Genomic DNA, 21,701 nt, shown 5'->3' on the forward strand with positions numbered 1-21,701 from the left:
ACATCATTTGTTTAAAGCTATCACAGTGACATAATTAAATTTTGATTGAGTTTAAATTTGAACATGAGTCTCAGCCATTTTTTTAATTTTAATTGTTGTTCCAGTACAGTTTTCTGTCTTTTACTCCCATCCCAGTCCACCCCCCCACTACTCCCCACCTCCCTCCCATTTCCATCCCCCCTACTTTTTGTCCATGTGTCCTTTATACTTGTAAACCCTTCCCCTTTTCCCCTGAAATTCCCTCCCCTCTCCCCTCTGATCAACATTTTTAAATAATCTGAATTTCCTTTTATCCTTTTTATTAAGATTTTTAAAAATTCATTTTTGGAGAGAGGGGAAGGGAGAGAAAAGAGAGGGAGAGAAACATCAATGTGTGGTTGCCTCTCGTGCTCCCCGAACTGGAGACCTGGCCCACAACCCAGGCATGTGCCCTGACTGGGAATTGAACTAGCGACCCTTTAATTCACAGGCCAGCATCAATCCACTGAGCCATACCAGCCAGGGCCTCTTTTTACCTCATTACCTCTTTTTGTTCCTTTTTGCCTAATTTTAGTGCCTGTCATTCTAACTTCACATCAGGCAGTCAGAACTTTCATCTTCTTGAATAACTCTTCATTAAGAAAGGAAAATAGTTTGATAAACTAAGCTAGTATTGAATTTCTGAAACCAGGAGATATTTTCAAACACACTGATGTCAGGAAAATAATTTTTAATTTAAATTTATTTTCAGTAATATTATGTTATTGTTACCATTATAATAATTTTCTTACTTTAGTATCATTAACACTCTCTATAACAATAAAATTGAAATTTAATCTAAATATTGCAAATAAACTATCATTTGAAGCAATGCAGATAAATAAACTGCTATGTAACACTTAGAATTGTTTATCAAAATCTGTTTAATTAGTTATGAAAAGTTGAAACTAGATTAGGCTTTCGAATACTCCACTAAAATCACAGGGATGTCATTGTTTAAGAGGTGGTGAAAGAATTAGGAAACATTGTTTTCTGTAAGTCTAAATCACTATGTTTTATTGTTTGGTATGAAATACAATTCAGTTTGCATTTGTAACAAGAAGCTAATTTTTTAACAATACCAATAATTCTGGGTTCCAGTCTTCATTTTTTTCATAAGTAGTTTCATCCTCAAGAAAGTCACTTATTCTCTCTGAGCCTCTGTCCTGTTCTACAGAAAGAAGCTGAGAAAGCCTGTTCTAATGTTGAATTTTTGAATTTCATACACATGAAAGTGATGTTGAGCTCTATCTCCATTGAATTTTTTTGTGTCTTCTTTTTTTAAAAATAAAGGTTTTTTTCCTGGCTGGCATAGCTCAGTGGATTGAGCATGGGCTGCGAACCCAAGCATCACAGGTTCAATTCCCAGCCAGGGCACATGCCTGGGTTGCAGCAACTGCACATTGATGTTTCTCTGTCTCTCTCTCTTTCTCTCTCCCTTCCCTCTCTAGAACTAAATAAATAAATCTTTTTAAAAAAGATTATGGGGTTTCCTTTAAAAAAATTAATAAATAAAGGTTTTTTTCTTTTAGTCTTGGAGAAAGAGAAACATCAATTTGTTGTTACACTTATTTATCCATTCATTGGTTGCTTCTTGTGTTTGCCTTAACCAGGAATCAAACCTGCTGCTTTGGTGTATCAGGACACTGCTCACCAACTGAGCTGCTCTGCTCAGTCAGAGCAAATGTTTGTGTTTTCTAGAAAGGATTTGTCAAGAGGACATTGTGTGAGTGAGGTATTGGAGGAGCATTTAGAAATAGCATTGTGAAGGAAGTGTTTAGTAACCCAGCAGTGGTACTTCTCAGCACAGGCATTATACTTTTAAAATGCTGTATAATAATAAGTGCTTTAGTATATAACCCACATATTCTACTCAATAACTTAGTATTTAGCAAAGTAATAATAGTGATTGAGCAGGATGACTCTATTTCTAAATTTGTAAACCCCACAAGTTGCAAATGGCTATAAATTCCCCTTTGCTGTGGCCTCCTATATGATGTTTTGCACTTCCCCTCCTACCTTAACCAATTTTTTGTAATATTGTGATATACTGGTAACTTTTTACACCCACTTTGTAGCTTGAAGTGGTGTGGCTTGACGCTAAAGGTGAGGGGTGGACACTGAATGGAATGCCTGTGCTGTCCAGCTGCCTCTGGCCCTACCAAGTTTATTTTCAGTTTCTTGTTGAGGCGTCAGTTTCTGAACACGGGTTCAACTTTACTGCCTATATTTGCACCCCTCTACTCACTTGCAAAGCTTTTTAGAGCACTCTTTTCCCCCTATTATTTCTGAGATTTTTCTACTTTATTAGAGGAAGGAAAGAAAAGGAGGAAGAGAAAAAGGTGGGAAGGGAGAAATACAGCCTTTTAAAATATTTATAAAATTGATTCTCATTCCCAGAAGTTATGTTCTATAACAGTGATTTTCAGCCTTTTTCATTTCATGGCACAAATAAACTAATTACTAAAATTCCATGGCACACCAAAAAAATATTTTTTGCCATTTGGACACAAAAAAATAGGTTTAAGTCTGATTCATTAACATCAGACAGCTATTGTGTCATTTTTTATTAGACCATCTAAGGAAAAAGAAGTCAGTGCCCCTGACTGAGTAGTCACGTATTTGCATGTTTTAAAAATTCTTGCAGCATACTGGTTGAAAATCACTGTTCTATAAAGTTGCTATGAAAACTGAATTAATTAGTGAATAATTTAACCAGTGCTCCTATGAGAAACACAAGATTAGGTTCCCTATGAGCCTCTAGTCACAAGATTTTCATCAACTGATAAGTATAGAACCTTGTTTTATGTGCATTTCTGTTTAGAGGCACCTTATTTAATATATATTGTTGATTCAGTAACATTAAACTCATGGCCAAGAGCACTATAACTCACCTGAACAAAGCTGCAAAAATATGAATTTTCTCCATAGTCACATCACAGCCTTTATCCACTTAGGAACACTAACAAGCACTCCAGTATTATGCTTGGGGGCCATTTTACACTGTAAATATCACCCCCCAAACAGCACCAAAATGGGAAGAATGTGGCACTCAGTCAACTGTGGAAAGGATATTTGTTACAGTATGAGAGCTGAAACAAGGCAGAATGTTGCATTGTTTGACCTCAGTAGGGAATGGCCATGTTCGGTGATTCAGTTTCTTTGCAGCTTTGTACATATCCAGGAATGATCCTGAAAGCACAGCAAGTATTAGTTTTCAAGTTATAAATAAATTTTAGCTAGTAGGCAAATTTGGCTGATAATAAGAATCAACTATTCATGTATATTTTAAATTAAATCCCCCAAACTTCTTTTTATTTCATTTTGAAAACAAAAGATCATTTCTGTATCTGAACTGTATATATATAAAATATACATATATACATACACAAGGTGGAACCCAAAAAACCTTTAGAATTTACTTATAAAAAATTGTGCATTTATTCTTACATGTTAAAACTTAAGTCACCTTCAGAAGACTCTCCATTTGATGCAATACACCTATCAAGATGTTTTTCCACTGCTCAAAACAGTTTTGATCTTGATTTGATGCCAGTTTTTTGCTACTGTTGGTTTTTTTTTGTTTTACTCCTTTCACGCTGGCAAAATGTTTCCCTTTGAGGACTTTTTTCATCTGGGGAAACAAAAAAAATCATCCAGGGCGAGATCAGGTGAATAGAGAGGGTGGGACACTGGGGTCATGCTGTTTTTGATCAAAAACTGATGAACACTCAGCACGGTGTGGACAGGTACACTTATAAATCACCCATCATGAAATGGACCAGTGTGTTGAAAGAGTCTTCAAAACAAAATCACTGAAGCCAGATGCAGCCTCTCACAACAACACCAGCTGGTACACTAATACAGATGGGTTCCTAGAACATTCTCCTGGTGTGGTAAGCCTGTGCTACAAGGGGCCCACCCTCCAAAAGATACTTCCAGTTGTTTGGGGGGCAGTCCCCCCTCATATATAGTGGTATATGTTGGAGGAGGTTAGGATAAAAATGGCATCAGTTATCCACTGTTTTCAATTTTACACCTAGTTTTAGTCCTAAGGCAAGAGTTGAGCACTTTGTGAACTGAGAATTATTTGGGACCTTTGTTAAAATCTTAAGCAACTTAATTTGTTAAGACCACTTTTAATTTCCAAACACCTCTCATTGGAGAAGTAGCTGTTGACATACATCTCTCACTCCTACACATTTTTTAAATTGCTAACTCTTGCCTTATTTGTTTTAGCGGGTTTTAATTTTATTGTGTCTGTGTGTTCTGTTGCAAGCTGCCTGAAATCCTTTTTGAAAGTAGGTAAAATATATGTAAGTACATTAACTGATAAAAAGAATTTGTAACTGTTTCTTTAGGATGGGAATGCCTATAGACACATCTTCCAACATAAAACAGTAGAATCTCCAATTTGGGTCCATAATGTTATAGTAGGAGAGAAGTCTTGTTCTGACTGGCCTTTTTTCACACTTGGAACACAATGTAAATAGAAAAACTTTTTAGATTTTAAAATTATTCTTCCTTCTAATATTATGCATTGGTTCCATAGGCTTTGTAGCTGAGCAGTTTCTAAATAACACAGCCACTCAACTGACATACCATGGATTATGTGAACTCACTTCAACGGTTCAGGAAGGAGAACTTTCTGTGTTCTTTCGGAATAATCATTTTAGCACCATGACCAAACACAAGGTATGATATAGAAATAGCTATTTAATTGTTATTTGAAATTAAAGGAACTTGAATTAGAGATGTCTTATGATCTGCTTCAAACTAAAAAAAATAGCATAATATTCCTTAACCATCAAATTATGAAAGTAGTTTTATTTTTATTTATTTTTAGGTAATTTTTAAATACTTCTTTAGGATGAAATGGATTAGCCATTTAAGTGTTACTTCAAATTTTGTCTTTTTTAAATTTAAATCTCAATTCCTTTTTTCTCATACATACACATTAAAACGTATTAAAACGTATTTATTCTCTTTTTTTAAGAAAAAAAAAAGATAAACCCTAGAGAGAGAACTAGGATGACAGCTAATGAATGATAGATGTTTATATTTGAGTGCTAAAGGAGTTTAGAAGAAAGAATTAAGTTTTGTTTTTATGATACTGTTTGCTATTATTAGAGGTATCAGTGTAACTTTAAAGTCTTATGCCATTTATAGCTCTGCCAAAAACTTTACTGGATTCATCCGTTTTTGTTGTCTCTTTATCCATCCCTTTCATTTTTATAGCTACCACGTAATTCAGGAGTTTATCAGTTTATACCTAGGCTTCTGTGGTAGAATACTGCTCTGATCATGCCAATAATATAGCAAAAATGTTCAGTAGCACCTAGAGGTACTAGTTCAGTGCCTACAGGATAACAACACAAATTATTTTCTGCTATTCCCCTCTGCCAACTCCACTTCAGGCATAATGGCCTGTCTACTCATTAATAATCCTCCATCCCCATACACACTTTATGCTTTTACATTTCTGCACCTTACTGCCATTTATTACTCCTTAATCTCCATTTTAAAAGATCCCACTTTTTTTGCCTATCCAAATATCACCTTTTAAGAAGCATTTCGAATACCAATTCTTCAGTAAAGTTACTACTTTTTTTTTTTTTTTTTACAGCAGTGGTTCTCAATCCAGATTGCATGCTAGAACTACCTGGGAAGCTTTAAAAAAAAACCAATGCACAGCTCTAGCCAGTGCAGCTCACTTGGTAGGAGTGACAGCCTATAACTGAAGGGTTGCAGGTTTGATTCCTGGTTAGAGCACACACCTAGGTTGTGGGTTCAATCCCCGGTCCAGGTGTGTATGATCCTCTATCCAGGTGCATACAGGAGACAACCAGTTGATGTTTCTCTCTCACATCAATGTTTCTCTCTCCTTTCCTCTCTCTAAAAGCAATGAAATAATGTCCTTGGGTGAAGATTAAAAAAAAAATACCAATGCACAGAGTCCATCACCAACTAAAATCAGCATCCCTGGAGGTGGAACCTGAGCATCAGTATTTTTTTTAAATGCTCCCAGGTGGTTTTAATGTGAAGGAAGGGTAAGGTAAGGCTGGGGATCATTCCTCTATCCATCCTTCTGTAGCTGTTGTGGGTCATACCATCCTTACTTTGCCCTTATTGATGAGTTCCTAGTTTCCAGTTTTCTTTGTAAATATGTCTTATTTTTCTAAGTGAAAATGTGCTTATTGAAGGTAGGAGTCAGGTCTTCATATTTCTTTCAACATTTTAATCAATAGATTGCACAAAGTAGTGTAAAATAATGATTTGTTTGCTCACATAAGAGTATTTTAAATCCCCAGCTCTCTTACCCCTGTATTAGTTATAGACAATGTTCGTTTGTATGGCTCCCACATTTGAGCTAGATGTGTGCTGAGTGTGGGCCCAGAATCATCCATAGTCCTTGAAAATCTAAAGCCAAAAAAACATCAGAATTAGAATTGCTGCTAATTAGTAAATACTGCTAAGTCATCTTGCTTTACCTCATCTCTTCAGGTCTACACTTCATTCATTTAACAAATAACTATTGAGCATGATTATGTCTGGGCACTCAGCTAATTACTAGGACTGCAGCCCAAGCAAGGCAGCTATGATTGTTGCCATTTAAGGACCTCCTACTTTGGCAAGGGACAGATCTTAAATAATTGCACAAATAGTTATTATTTCTATTGAGATACACTCTGGAAAGGGTACATACAACATGCCGAATGCTTTTATTAGGACTTATAACCTGGTTGAGGATGTCAGGAAAGACTTCTTTGAGAAGTAACATTTAAACTGAGGCCTGAACTTCTGTGTTTTTTTTGTTTCTTTTTTAAGAGTTTATGTATTTATTTTATTTTTTATCATTGTTCAAGTACAGTTGTCTCCATTTTTCCCCACATCTCCTCCCACTCCAGCCATCCCCACTTCCCACCCTTGCTCTCACCTCCCTTTGGTTTGTCTGTGTGTCCTTTGTTTTTATTGATGTTCTGTCATGGAAAGTTTAGATCTGCTTTTCTCATCTCAGCCATTGTTTGGATTTGATAACTCCTAATAAAAGAGGCTAGTATCAGCTAAGAAAAATTAAAACGAGACCTGAAAAAGAATCTTGTAGGAGTTTAATTAGTTAGCAAAATAAATAAAGTAAATAAAAATAATTAAGCAATATGTGTCCAGAGATCCTGAGGAGGGAAAGAACTTAACTCCTTAAGGAATTGAAAGAAGGTCTCTGTGGCTGAAGCATAGAAAGTAAGAAGCATGAAATAAGACTAAAAAGATAGGCAGATACCTGATCTTGAGTTAAGAAAAGAACAGACCTTGGTTTCTTGATGGCTGAATAGTTCCTTTTGTTTTCTCTTTTGGGCTCAGCAGGAACAGGTAATTCAATGGGGAAACAAGGTCTCTGGCAGTCATTAGTGATTATTATACACCTCCCAAAAACTGAGCTCTAGATGTTCTTTTCTCTGTCAAGGCCATATCCCTGACTAGGAATCCTTTACTAGTCAGCGGTTTTCCCAGTGTTCCTGTGTAGTCGGGGAGGGAGTGCCCCTTCAGTACTTTCTGTCATATCTGTTTCTGGCCTAACTGTGCCTTTCTGTGAGATAATGGTAGTTCAGAGAATGTGTGCATCTTGGTGTTTCTCTTTGCTTCTGTTGGGTTGGCCAAAAGGTTCATTTGGTTTTTTCCACAAAATGGCTCTAGTAGCACTTGGTTTTCTTTAACTTCATTCAAAACAATTTTGGTAGATTGTGACAGCTGTCATATCAGCATGCATTTTTTAAAAAACATCAAAATTGGTGAATTTTTGTGGAGCCATTTTAATATTGAAGATGGAGTAAAATATGCAAATTTTTGGCAATATAATGTTTTATTATTTCAAGAAAGGTAAAAACACAACTAAAATGCAAAGAAAGATTTTTATAGTGTTTTGGAGAATGTGCTGTGACTGATTGAATGTGTCAAGAGTGTTTTACAAAGTTTTGTGCTAGAGATTTTTTGCTGGACAATATACCATGGTCTTATAGACCAATTGAAGTTGATAGCAATCAAATCAAGACATTTAGAACAATCAGTGTTCTGCCACACGGGAGATACCCAACATACTCAAAATATCCAAGTCAGTGAAGTTATTGGTGAAAATGAAAAATATGTCTTTTATTTTACAGGAAAAGCCATATGGACTTTTTGGCCAATTCAGTAAGTTTTTCTCAGTAAACCTATTTTATAATTAAACAATGTATCACTAGTGGTGTGTGTCTCCTTGCCCTGTGCACAACATTAAGGTGTTTTGGACTTTGAGGCAAGAGTGAATGGGGATTTAGTTAGGAGACTGTTGCAGGAGGCCAACTGAGAGGTTATAGTGACTTGGGCTAGGATGGTAAAGAAATGCAGAGTAGAAAGATTCCAGACATTTAGGAGATATAACCAACCAGCTTTGGTAATTAGGATGTGAAAAATAAGAAAGAATGATTCCTGGGTTTTGAGCATGAAGAGCTAGATGAATGGAGGTGCTCTATATTGAAACAGATACCACTGGAAGATAAGAAAGATATGCAGTCAGCCTTGGAACCAGTATAGCTTCTGAGGCATCACTTCAAGTGCAAATACTGGGAAAATGGTTCAAGAGAGGAATAATTTTTGTGTACAAATAGTAATTTACCAATATGATAAGATTTACAACAAAAATATGAAATGAGAAGAAAAAAGAAGGCCTACAACAGAGATTTGAGGAACACCAACATTTAAGGATCAACTAGAGGAGGATGAACTAGCAAAGGAAACTGAGAAAGAAAAGAATAAAAGGAAAATCTAAAAAATATAGTATCAATTCCAGCTATATATATTTGATATAGTATCAAATATAGTACCAAGATGGCCACAGAGTAGGTGGAAGCTACACTCATCTGCTTTTGGCCCCAAACCAAATTTACAGCTAAATTATAGAGGATGATTGCTCTTTAATTTATTCACACCTGAATAACCAACTGAAGGCTAGCTGAACTGAAACATTATAACCAAGGATTCTCAGAAGAAGCTACATAAAGACTGGTAAGAAGGGTGGAGATGGGGAAAGGGCTGGGTCCTGCACCCAGGCGCAGTGGCTGAAAAACTGGAGGGATATTGTGGCTGCAAACCTCCCTCCCCTCCAGAGCATGGGGTCTCAACCTCATGCAGGGATCCCCAACCCAGAGCAACAGAGATGGAAGGAGGGGCCTGCACAGTATTTGGTAGGGGAAATCAGTATTTGGTGGGGATTCAGTCTGCCTGGAAAACTCAGATGCCACCTTCCAGGGGCAAGCATTCCTATTGTTACAGCCCAGCCTGGGGAGTGCACTGCCTGGTCTCTGACTGCAGGCAATGTCACTCTGCTATACTCAGGTCCTGCAGAGAGGGCTGCGGGCTGTACCCTGCAGTGACTTTGGAGGCCCTCATTTTCCTGAGGAGGCTTTTGGTGGGCTATGAAACTGTTTGGCTTTGAAAAGAGAGCTTGTCTTCCATACCTTGAGCACACAGCTGGCTACCCCAGCCCCTCCCTTGTTGAATCACTGGGCCAGCTCCATCCTTCTGAGATCAGCCACACAAGAGGACCACAGTGCTGACTAGAGCTGGGATTTTTGGAGCATGTCTCCCCGGGAAGCTTTTGTTTGGGAACCATAAAGGTGAGTGCTAGGGTACATGGCTATATTGGAGGGGAGGCCAGTCCTATCTCCCCTGTGAGCTCAGCCTTCAGTACCCCAGGATGAGGAAGAAGTGCCATCCCCCACTCCTACTGGATTGCAGGCACCACTCTCAAAGAGAACTGTTTGCATCAGGCTTGCCAAGCCTCAGATACTCTGGGCTCAGTTCCGAGGCTGGGAAGGAAGAACAGTTAAGAGCTGGGATATTCAGATTTTGAGAACCTCAGAGGCCATTGTTTGGGGCTGGGATGAACTGCTTAGCCCCCTTCTGTGGGCTGGGCCAGTGTCACCCTCTAATGGGAGACTCTTTTGATTTGTCCTGAGCCCAGTGGCTCTGCCCTGTTGAACTTTCTCCTTCAGAGGAGATAGCTGGCTACATACAATCTGAATCTGCATGGTGTCTCTTCTGGGGAAAGTAGAGTTGGAGACTCTGGCAGTGAATGAGTGGCCACTTTGCCCTCACTAAGCACATGACTACATGACCCTCAAATAGAGGACTCACTAACCCTGTCCTCCTGACTCCAGTTGCCCCATCTTACCAAACTCACAACCTGTGGAATGGCCTGTGGTTTTGGCCAGCCTGGGTCCACTCTACAGTCTTTCTTCAGAAAGTTCTAGAGAAATCCCAGGCAAAACCTCAGGGGAAGACAGAGTCGATGACAGGTGGAGGCAGACCTCAGGGAATCTTGACCCTTTTACAGATCTGCCCCCAACTCTAAGCTGGAGGAAGCTGACCATTATACATAGATTGGCCCCTCCCATATACAGCCAGGCCCTGTAGATACAGACGTGAACAGTGTGGTAGCTCCAGACAGGTAGCCCAAGGCCATGTACACACTGCCTGACATGAATGTGTACCTGAACCTCACCCAAGTGGACCCAGAACCAACACAACCAGTAGTTGGCTTCACAACACACTAGAGCTTGACCCAACTAGCTATACAAGTGGCATACCAAAAGATGGATTCTGGCAAGCACCAGACTCTGCTGAAAAAATTCTGCCTCTGTGGGCAGCCCCTGCACATTGTCTCATACATGGTGATGAAGGTTTACCCTTATAGTCAGCCACCCTGAAGGATTAAGTCCGACCACAAAAGGACCAACAACATTCAAGACTCAACTGTCACAGTTGTACATAACCCACAAGAAACATTTCTGGAGCACAGAGCTCAGATGAGCTGAAGGATTGTGCCCATGAGCCAAACGAGACACGTTCATCATAAAGTTATAATAACAAGTTTGGGAGTTACAGCAGATCTGCCTAACACACAGAGACAAATGGGGAGACAAAGAAATATTACCTAAATGAAAAAAACTAGAGAAATCTTCAGAAAAAGAATTACATGAAATGGAAGCAACCAAGAGATGAGATGCAAAGTATAAAACAGTGGTTATAAGGATACTCAAGGACCTTAGGGAAAGACTGGATGATCTCAGTGAGAACTTAAAGAGATAGTAAGCATTAAAAAGGACATAGAAATCATTAAAAAAAAGCCAGTCAGAAATGAAGAATACACTAGAGGGAATCAACAGCAGGTTAGCTGAAGCACAGGATCAAATCAGTGATTTAGAGGACAAGATTACATTATATTACATCTCATTACATTAACAATGGCTAGACATTTTCCAGACAGACCTCCTATATAGGTCATGTTTTCTTATTCATTTGGCTACCCTATGTCTTTTGATTGCAACATTTAATCCATTTACATTTAAGATTATTATTGATAGGTACTTATTTATTGCCATTTTATTATTATTTTTTTTAAAGAATGCAGGTAAAGTACTTTTTTTTTTAAAGATTTTATTTATTTATTTTTAGAGAGGGAAGGGAGGAAGGGAGGGAGAGACAGACAGACAGACAGACATCAATGTGCGGTTGCTGGGGGTTATGGCCTGCAACCCAGGAATGTACCCTGGCTGGAAATCGAACCTGGGACACTTTAGTTCCCAGCCCGCACTCAATCCACTGAGCTATGCCAGCCAGGGCACCATTTTATTATTTATACTTATGTTCCTCTATATGTCTTCTTCTTAATGCAGGCCCTTTAACATTCTTGCAATACTGGCTTCATGGTAATAAACTCCTTAGGGTTGTTGTTGTTGTTTTTTTGTCTAAGAAGTTCTTTATTTTGCCTTCAATTTTACATTCTAAATGATAGCTTTGCTGAATAGCATAATCTTAGCTATAGGTCATCACTTTTTCATCACTTTGTATACTTCTTGCCAATCCCTTCTGGCCTGGAGTTTCTGTTGAGAAATCAGCTGACAGTCTTATGGGAGCTGCCTTGTAGGTAACTGTCTCTCTCTTGCTGCTCTTAAGTTTCTCTCTTTGTCTTTAACCTTTGGCATTTTAATTATTATGTGTCTTGGTGCAGGCCTCTTTTTGTTCATCTTGATTTGGACTCTCTGTGTCCAAATAACAGTAAGCATCCCAGCAGAGCACCAAAAAGAAAAGAGGCCCTGACTGGTATGTCTCAGTTGGTTAGAGCATTATCCTGTAAACTGAGAGGTCACAGGTTTGATTCCTGGTCAGGGCACATGCCAGGGTTGTTGGTTCAGTCCCTGGTCAGGGGTGTGCGAGAGGCAACCAATCAATGTTTCTCACATCAGTGTTCCTCTCCCTTTCTCTCTCTCCCTCTTTTCTGCTCTTCTTAAAATCAGTGAGCATGTCCTCAGGTAAAGCTTAAAACAAGAGAAAGAGAATGAGAGAGAGAAGTTTTACAAATGAGGAAAGTTAAGGGATCTCTGGGACAACATCAGGGGTAACAACATCCACATCATAGGGATACCAGAAAGAGAAGAGAGTAAGAAAGGGATAGAGACCCTGTTTGAAGAAATAATGGCTGAAAAGTTCCCTAACCTGGTGAAGGAAAAAGTCACACAAGTTCAGGAAACACAGAGAGTCCAAATCAAGATGAACAAAAAGAGGCCTGCACCAAGACACATAATAATTAAAATGCCAAAGGTTAAAGACAAAGAGAGAAACTTAAGAGCAGCAAGAGAGAGACAGTTACCTACAAGGCAGCTCCCATAAGACTGTCAGCTGATTTCTCAACAGAAACTCCAGGCCAGAAGGGATTGGCAAGAAGTATACAAAGTGATGAAAAAGTGATGACCTATAGCTAAGATTATGCTATTCAGCAAGGCTATCATTTAGAATGTAAAATTGAAGGCAAAATAAAGAACTTCTTAGACAAAGAAACAACAACAACCCTAAGGAGTTTATTACCATGAAGCCAGTATTGCAAGAATGTTAAAGGGCCTGCATTAAGAAGAAGACATGTAGAGGAACATAAGTATAAATAATAAAATGGCAATAAATAAGTACCTATCAATAATAATCTTAAATGCAAATGGATTAAATGTTGCAATCAAAAGACATAGGGTAGCCAAATGAATAAGAAAACATGACCTATATAGGAGGTCTGTCTGGAAAATGTCCAGCCATTGTTAATGTAATGAGAATGGTTTGCATGATATCCATGTAACCTGGCAGCCAGGGAAGTGCCCTAGAATGCCCATGTATGACCAATGACACCTACTTCACTATATTAGTCAGTGGGATGGTAGACGCTCTTGAGTGAGCATGTGTACTGTGTGGCCATCACATTCAAAACGAGCAAGTAGAGCAATTAATCTGCATCAAATTTTGCATTAAGCTTGAACATTCCTCTGCAGAAACATCCTATTCAGATGATTCAGAAGACTTTTGGGGATGACCTAATAAGTGCAGCACAAATAAAAGTGTGGCACAAATGCTTTAAAGATGGTTGAGAATCTGTTGAAAGTGATCCATGTTCTGGAAGGCTGAACACAGGAAAAGTTAAGGGACCTCTTGGACAACATCCGGGGCAACAAGCAGAACCCAAGAATGCTAAACCTATATGGGCTTCAATCACAAAGATCAGCGACTGACAATGCAAGAACTAGAAGCTGATCTGGGAATTCCAAAAACCATCGTGTCCAAGATTTTGACACAGGATCTTGGCATGAAACATGGTATGGCAAAATTTGTTCTGCAGTTTCTGTTACCAGAGGAAAAGGAATATCATGCTGCAGTTTCTAATGACTTGATTCAAACCACTACCAATGAACCAGATTTCCTCAAGAAAGACATAACAGGAGATGGATCATGGGTCTGTGACTATGATCTGGAAACTAAGGCTCCATTGTCCCAATGGAAGTCACCTGGTTCTCCACACCTGAAGAAGGTGCAGCAAAGTCACAGCAAGGTCAAGACCATGTTAACTGTGTTTTTTATTGGGAAGGTGTTGTCCATCACATGTATGACCCTCCAGGCCAAATAATAAGGAGTATTATCTCAATGTTCTCTGTTGATCAAGAGATGCAATACAATGAAAACAGCTGCAGCTGTGGGCAACTGGTGATTGGCAACTTCATCACAACAGTGCACCCACTCATGCATCATGTCTCCTGCAGAGTGTTTTGGCACCCTGTGACATTTGGCTTTTCCCAAAACTAAAAATCACCTTTGAAAGGGAAGAGATTTCAGATCATTGATGAGATTCAGGTTCAGAAAAATGTGATAGGGCAGCTAATGGAGATTGGGAGAATTGTGTGAGGTCCCATGGTGCCTACTTTGCAGTGACCTTAATGACACATTGTATTGGAGGATTTAATTGATATTTATAGAACATTTCATCCCAAAGCAGCAGAATATACATTCTTCTCAAGTGCATATGGAATATTCTCAAAGGTAGATCACATGTTAAATCACAAAATAAGTCTTAACAAATTGAAGAAGATTGAAATCATATCAAGCACCTTCTCTGACCACAATGGTATGAAACTAGAAATCAAGTACAATTAAACTGGAAAACATTCAAACATCTGCACTAAATAGCATGTTATTGAACAATAAAATGGATTAAAATGAGATAGAAGAAGTAAAAAATTACCTGGAAACAATGAAAATGAACACAAAAGAAATCAGCAAAAGCTGGGTGGGAGAGGGCCTCAGGGAACCACCAGGATGGGACAAACTGTGAGCCATGTTGATGGAGTCTCAGATATAGTGTCCAGCTGCTGGCTCTGTAGCTCCCTGGGGGAGGACTCAGAAAACAAACAATGGCCTCTGCCAGCACTTCTGTCTGGAGAAAGCTGCCCCTCAGCTCTCACCCTGATGCTGGGCAATTCAGTTCCTCCTAATATGTCTTTGATGTCTTTCAGTCTGCAGCCTCTGTGCTGGAGCTCAGAGGAAATGAGTCCAAGCAAGTCTGTGAATGGGCCCTTTAAGAGAAACTGCCTGGGACTCCAGAAGTTATGGAAACTTATCTTCCTGGCACTAGAACCCTGGGCTGGGGGGGCCAGTATGAGGCTGGGACCCTTCACTCCTGAGATATGCCTTCTGATTTTTATGTGCCACACGAGGTTGTGGGGCCAGCCCATTTTGCATCTTTGCCCCTCCTACCAGTCTCATTGTGGTTTCTTCTCTAATTCTGTAGTTGTAGGACTTCCATTCAGCTTGATTTCTGACAGTTCTGAATGATGGTTTATCTACAGTTTAGTTTAATTTGGATGCAGTTGTGTAAGGTGAGCCATGTTTACTTTTGCTGCCATCTTGAACAAAAGTCCAACTATTTTGACATACTGTTTTTCTCTTTTTGTTTATACTTCAATTTGTTTAAACACAAATATTTTTCTTTCAAATAAATCTCAGTACCATTGTTGCTTCTAACAAAATTAACTATCATTTTTAATATCATCTAATACCCAGTCCATATTCAGAGTTCTCATTTTCTCCATGTAGATTTATGATTGGTTTGTTCAAACCAGGATCTAATCAAGGATAATGCATTAAATTTGGTGAAATAACTCCATTTCAATATGATGCAAATCTTGTGTTTGCAGGGATCTTAGGAGGCTTTGGACTATTTATTTATGCTCCATTAGAATCCTTTCCATTCTATATTCTTCATTCCCTTTGAACTATAATTCCAATAGAAGAATCTTTAAATAAGACACTGCTTTACTTGTGGCTGAGTACCCAGTGAGTACATTGTTTAGAAGAGTCAGAGACACTTCTCATTGATCCAGTGACTGATTAACTAGATTTACAATAGAATTTACAACACTTCTTTGGCGCTTGCTGTAGAACAAGAAGCCCTGAAGGAATACTTAAAATTTAGGAAGGAATTCCTCCAAAATAGTATCCATTTGCTTAATAAGGAAGTAGAATGGGAGATTGTTCCCTTGTTCTGTTAAACCTGTTAAGCATTAAAACTGTTATTCTCTACCACTCATTCTTGGATTGTTAGAGTTTCTGTATTTCTTTATGAACTTAAGTGCCAGGGAATCTGTGATCTAATAATGGTACAAGTAAGGAAAAGACTAGAAAGCTGATTTTTCAAATAAGATTAGGCTACATTTAATACTATAGTAGGTCTTCATAATGCCTTTTAACATTTCACTCCTGAAGAACTCTTAGATTTTAGGGACATTTTATGCATTCACATTTAATGATCACTTCCCATCTGTCTGTCCCTGTGAGCTCTTTGGAATACCTGTGGTACAAACGCAGTTCATCCCACAGAATTCAGATATACTTTCAACCAAAAAAAATTTAGTATCTGAATAGAGTTCTTTCTACTACAGGTAAATGGTATCTGTAACTAGGGACCTATAGTAATAATAAATTGGCAATCAGTCAAAAATGTCTCCAGATTTATTATTTTATTATTGGGGCTCATTTTTTATTAGCATTTGTAGAAAGGATCTTTATGCTTTCTGGTACCCATATCATATTATATACCATTGTCATCTCAGGACCAAGACCAACAAGGAAGAATTCCATGTTGGCAGCACAAAAAGGATTACTTAGGAAAGGTCATTTCCAGTGTCTTTTATTGGTTGTATCAGTTTTCTTAGGAATTTACTAAACTCTAACTTGTGTGTAAAAACTTTTGTCATCTAAAGTCTTTTGGAACTTTAGAGATGTATGAGCTGTGGATTTTTGTTTGACCAGAGGGGATGTATATGTCTGTTATAACATTCTCCAGTGCTATACTTTTGTTCTAACTCCTATCTCTAGACGTTGGATAGAGACAAGACAAATTCTCTTTTAGGTTAGAATTTTTGGTGCTCTCTATACACGAAAGCATTAGAGAGTATAGATATTTCTGAAACTTGTATTTGGAAAGAGTATTCTCCATTTATTTACTTTACCTTTCCATCTCCATAGACTTTTTTTCCCTGTAGACTTTTTATTAGGCCTTCTGCCATTGAAGAGTCACAGTGAATATGTTAATCAAATTGACTTGCCCCTCCTGTATAATGTCTGCCGATCAACCTCACATTTTCCAACTATCTAACACAGTAAGACCTATGGTTTTGATAGCACGTTTTCTCTGACCTTTACCCTTCTCTGACAGATACCTTTACTTCCGGTTGAAAAGTCCTCTTTTAAAAAAAAAAAAGATTTTATTTATTTATTTTTAGAGAGAAGGGAAGGGAGGGAGAAAGAAAGGGAGAGAAATATCAATGTATGGTTGCCTCTCACGTGCCCCCTGTTGGGGACCTGGCCTACAGTCCAGGCATGTGCCCTGACTGGGGATGGAACCAGCAACCCTTTGGTTCACAGGCCAGCACTCAATCCACTGAGCCACACCAGCCAGGGTAAAAAGTTCTCTTATCATTCCTAGCTTTGTGGTTTACTATTCCTAAACTCTGAACAAGCACTTTATGCGGTTTCCTCCATTATTGGAAAGTAATCCAATCCAGCTTCTGTGGTTATTCATTTTGATAGTACTCCCTTTGAATCCTTGATTAAACTATTCATCCATCATCTGTCCATTGGCAGGAAATACATATATCCCCAATTTCTGCTCACTTATGTTACTTTGCTCCGCATACTTCCTCCTAATCTTGTACAATTAAATTGGATAGATCATCATGGCAAATCCACATTATGTATGTTATTCTCTGAAGATCTGTGTTTTTAATCAGCATACCTAAAGTAGGACCTGAAAGCAGCAGGAGGAGACCCTAGTGAGAGAACAGATGCTCTCGGGGCCATTCCAGTCATTCTAGATAGTGAGATGACATTTTATGCAGGCAGGAAATTTGACAGTATAAAAATGAGTTGTGAATAAACTACCTTTTTCACAGAAATATTCCGTTTTGCTTCTTATACTATCCATATGATCATGACTATTAGATTCTTATATACACATATATAATTCTGTATCCAAGATCTAGTTATTGAATACTGTTTTATTTTTATGATCCACCTCCACTTCTCCAATACTTTCTGCTTGCTCTGAAGTAGGATAAACTACAAATTCCTTGGCCCTTGTCTAGATAACCTAGCTTCTAGGTCTTTGGTTTATATAATGACATGTGCATAGCTCTGTACTGTCATGACTCCCTCTCGAGCATCCCTTTTCCATATCAAGTTTATATCCATATCATAACTGTTTTCTCTACTACCTCTTGGTTTCAAATTACTGGCATCTCTCTGGAGTATATTCAAAACCAAGGTTTTGTTTTCTTTTTTACTTTACATTTAGGGATTAGCAGTGAAGAGTAGTATAGAAGGAGATACAGCTCTAGATATGTACCAAAGCCATGATAAAGAAATAGATTTCTCCATTCTCTTTACTCTTTGACTAAGACTATGGTGGGATTTTTTTCCACAGAAGGCTATATTTAAATAAAAATTCATTTAGTTATTTTTTAATGATTTTTTTATAGTGGGGGAAGGGAGAGAGAAGGAGAGGGAGAGAAGCATCAATGCATGAGTGAAACATCGGTTACCTCTTGCATGTGGACCAACTGGTTCACAACCCAGGCTTGTACTCTGACCAGGAATCAAACCAGCAACCTCTTGCTTTGTGGGGCAACACTCAACTTACTGTGCCACATCAGCCAGGGCTTAATTTAGTGATCCTCAAAAGGTGGTTGATGCATCAAATATTGTCACTTTCTTTTAAATTTTCTTTTAGCCCTGGCTGGCATGGCTCAGTGGATTGAGTGCTGGCCTGCCAAACAAAAGATTGCTGGTTCGATTCCCTGTCAGGGCACATGCCTGGGTTGAGGACTGGCTCCCCATTTGGGGGCAAACAAAAGGCAACCGATTGATGTTTCTGTCCCTCTCTTTCTCCCTCCCTTCTCCTCTCTCTGAAAATAAATAAAATCTTAGGGAAAAAAATGGTTAATAGTCTTAAACAAATGTATTTTTTTAAATAATAATACATTTTCTTTTTTAAATAGGGGCAAGGAATAGAGAAATGTGGAAACAGAGTAAGGAAAGTGATAAATCCCATAGTACAGGCAGAGAGATTTTTCATTTTCTCTTAACTAGGAGGAGACAGATACAGTAACTGAGATAAGTAGATGATAATCATGAATATAATATCTTATATTCATTAAGCACCGTGTGCTTTGCATTATGCTAAGCACTTTATATTCATTGTCTCATTTAATTTTCACGACTGAATATTATTACTCCCTATTACATTACAACTGAGAGAACAGGCTTAAAGGCCCCAAGTTACTTGATCAAGGCCACTCAGCTTGTAAGCAGCACCAATCTAACTTCAAGTTCACATTCTCAACAGCTCTGCCTCTCTAGGTAGATGTATTTGTGGATGAATTTATGTTTGTTAAGGAGAAATAAAGTTCATCTTTCTTTTTTTTTTTTTCCCTGCGGAGAAGTAGGGACAGAATGGCCACCCCCTCTAATGGGGAGCGCGCCGATTTACCGTCCATACCTGCTTTTATTGGGCTCATTTTGCATAATAATTCAGGTAAAGTACAGTACTCATTAGGTGGAAGTAAGGAACCATAGAAAACAAAGAAGTCTGAGGGTCTATTTTGAGTCAGGGTCAAAGAGCTGTAAGACTTTGAGGAACAAACTAACTTCCTCCTTGGACCCCTGTCATTCAACTGAGAGCATTCTAAACAAAGAAGATTTCACAGTAATTTACATATTCTTTCTTAGGCCTGATCACCCGGGGAATCCGCCCTTTTCAGCACAGAGCTGCACCACCCTGGCCTTGTTTCAGGCTTAGGTGGAACAAGGGAACTAAGGCACCCAAGAGATAAGGAGATTTTCTCCCAGACAATGAGAACTCAGGCTCTGTCAAAGCCGAGGAGCGAGGGTCCATCACCCCCTTTTGCTGCAGCCCCCAAAGTCCTTCTTTTGGGGGCCCTCCCAAGTGATCGTGCCTGTCTTAGATCGTTCCCCCCTTGGGGGATCTTACCCGTCTTTGGCTAACCGACCAAGCTTTTTGAGGTTCAGTTATGAATAAAGCAGCAGAAGCAGCATTCCTGCCAGGGAGATAAGTTTTTGTCTCCTTGCTGGCTTACGGTTCCAAGGGCGTTCCCTTAGCCTTAGCCTACACGGGGGTTTCAGCTTCTGATACCAGTCAGGGCAGTTCCCAACATCTCCCCCTTTTTTAGTTTTTAAAATCGATTGTGGTTGTTAAGCCTGTGAAACCTACTTTTGCTGTTTTCGAATGCAAATCAGAAGAAAAGCAACATCTACATACATTATAAGGCAATAATAGAAATTAAAGCAGAAACTAAATTCTATGGGTTGTGAATACCTAAATTTCTAAATTGAGTGCAAGAAAACATATTAAGGGAAAAGCAAAAGTAATAGGTCTGATTACATTTCAGTCTTTGGGAGAAATTACATAGATATCAGGAAAGGCAAATCACATGGCAGTTTGAGCATAATGCAAGACTGACTTCTTACGGGAGGATTTCTTAACAGGTGCAGTTCCATGCACTGACTCATCACTTACTTTCTTACGTGGGTGTTGAGTTTTAATTTTACGTCTGCCAGAGTGGTTTTTCATACCTTCTCCCTTGTTTTCAGTTAGGACTGCTAAGGGTTCCATAAAGGTGGCTACTTGCTGGTCTCTGATATGACCCTGGGAAAACAATTTGCAAATACACCAAAGTACACAAATCAATATTACAATCAGTAAACAACCAGCAGCTCCAAAAACCTAAATTCTCAAATCCATCAAGCCATGTTTTGGGATTCAGCCAACTAATATTTTCATTAAGGGCTCAAAAAATGTCCTGTTTGGTTAAACATTAAATGTCCTGCAGCTGCTGATGTAACTCCAACTGCAATTTATCAATTTGTCCTTTTAAATTAGTGGAGAAAGCTCCCCTCAAGCGATGTTGTATATCAGTCCAAGTATGTTGGCTGGAATTCCATTGTAGCGGTGTGACGCACAGTCTGGAGAAACCAGGGTCACAAGTTAGGTGCTGACGAGTCACGAGTGTGTCCTGGCGTTCGCCAATCCAGTCCAGTGCTGATTCAACTGGGCTGTTAGGGCGCAAATCCACCCGAAGTTGATGCGTTGTCCACAGCGACGGCTCGTAGGCGCTGGTTCCAAGTGGTCTCGAGCGGGGTCCCACCTCTGTGGTCCTGAATCGCTGCCCTACGTTGGGCGCCAGCTGATGCGTGGGTCACCGGCCAGCAGTGATCACAGAACGCTGTGGATGGCTCGACGAAAACACGTGAGAAAAAACATGCACAGAGACAAACTAGTTTCTGTGGAGAAGTAGGGACAGAATGGCCACCCCCTCTAATGGGGAGTGCAAAGTTCATCTTTCAATTCATAAAATAACCTAGAAATTTTCAGATCTGTCTACATATCACTTCATAAGAAAAGAAAACTAAAGTTCAAAGATATTAAGTAATCTAAATAGTTAACCAAAAATATTCAGGTAGTGCTTTCCTCTGTATTTTAAAGGCTGGAATTACTTATTTTTATTACATTTACCAAGTTTAATTTTATCCATTTACAAATTGTAATGATATTGTCATTATGTTATTCATACTCTATACAGAACTTATTTATTAAGATATTACCAGTTTTCTGTTGTTATTCAGTTGCCTCATTTAAAAAACTATAAAATTATCTGTCTGTTTTTATCATTTTTATATAATTTATACATTTTATACATGAATAAATAATTTAAGAATTTAATACATGCATCCTATATTACTTATTTTTTATGAAATTAGTA

At 38.7% G+C, this 21,701-nt stretch overlaps 1 protein-coding gene across 1 annotated transcript in view; it reads left to right on the forward strand.

Moving 5' to 3' along the window:
• MINDY2 (MINDY lysine 48 deubiquitinase 2) overlaps positions 1–21,701 on the forward strand; it is an 83,638-nt gene that overhangs the window by 52,369 nt on the left and 9,568 nt on the right. Inside the window, exon 6 of the mRNA XM_045822134.1 lies at positions 4,571–4,713. Coding sequence (XP_045678090.1) covers positions 4,571–4,713 — 143 coding nt within the window. The remainder of the gene's footprint in view (positions 1–4,570; positions 4,714–21,701) is intronic.

Source organism: Phyllostomus hastatus, unplaced genomic scaffold (assembly GCF_019186645.2).
Source record: "Phyllostomus hastatus isolate PE091 unplaced genomic scaffold, TTU_PhHast_1.1 phas_scaffold_501, whole genome shotgun sequence".
Classification (NCBI taxonomy): Eukaryota; Metazoa; Chordata; class Mammalia; order Chiroptera; family Phyllostomidae; genus Phyllostomus; species Phyllostomus hastatus.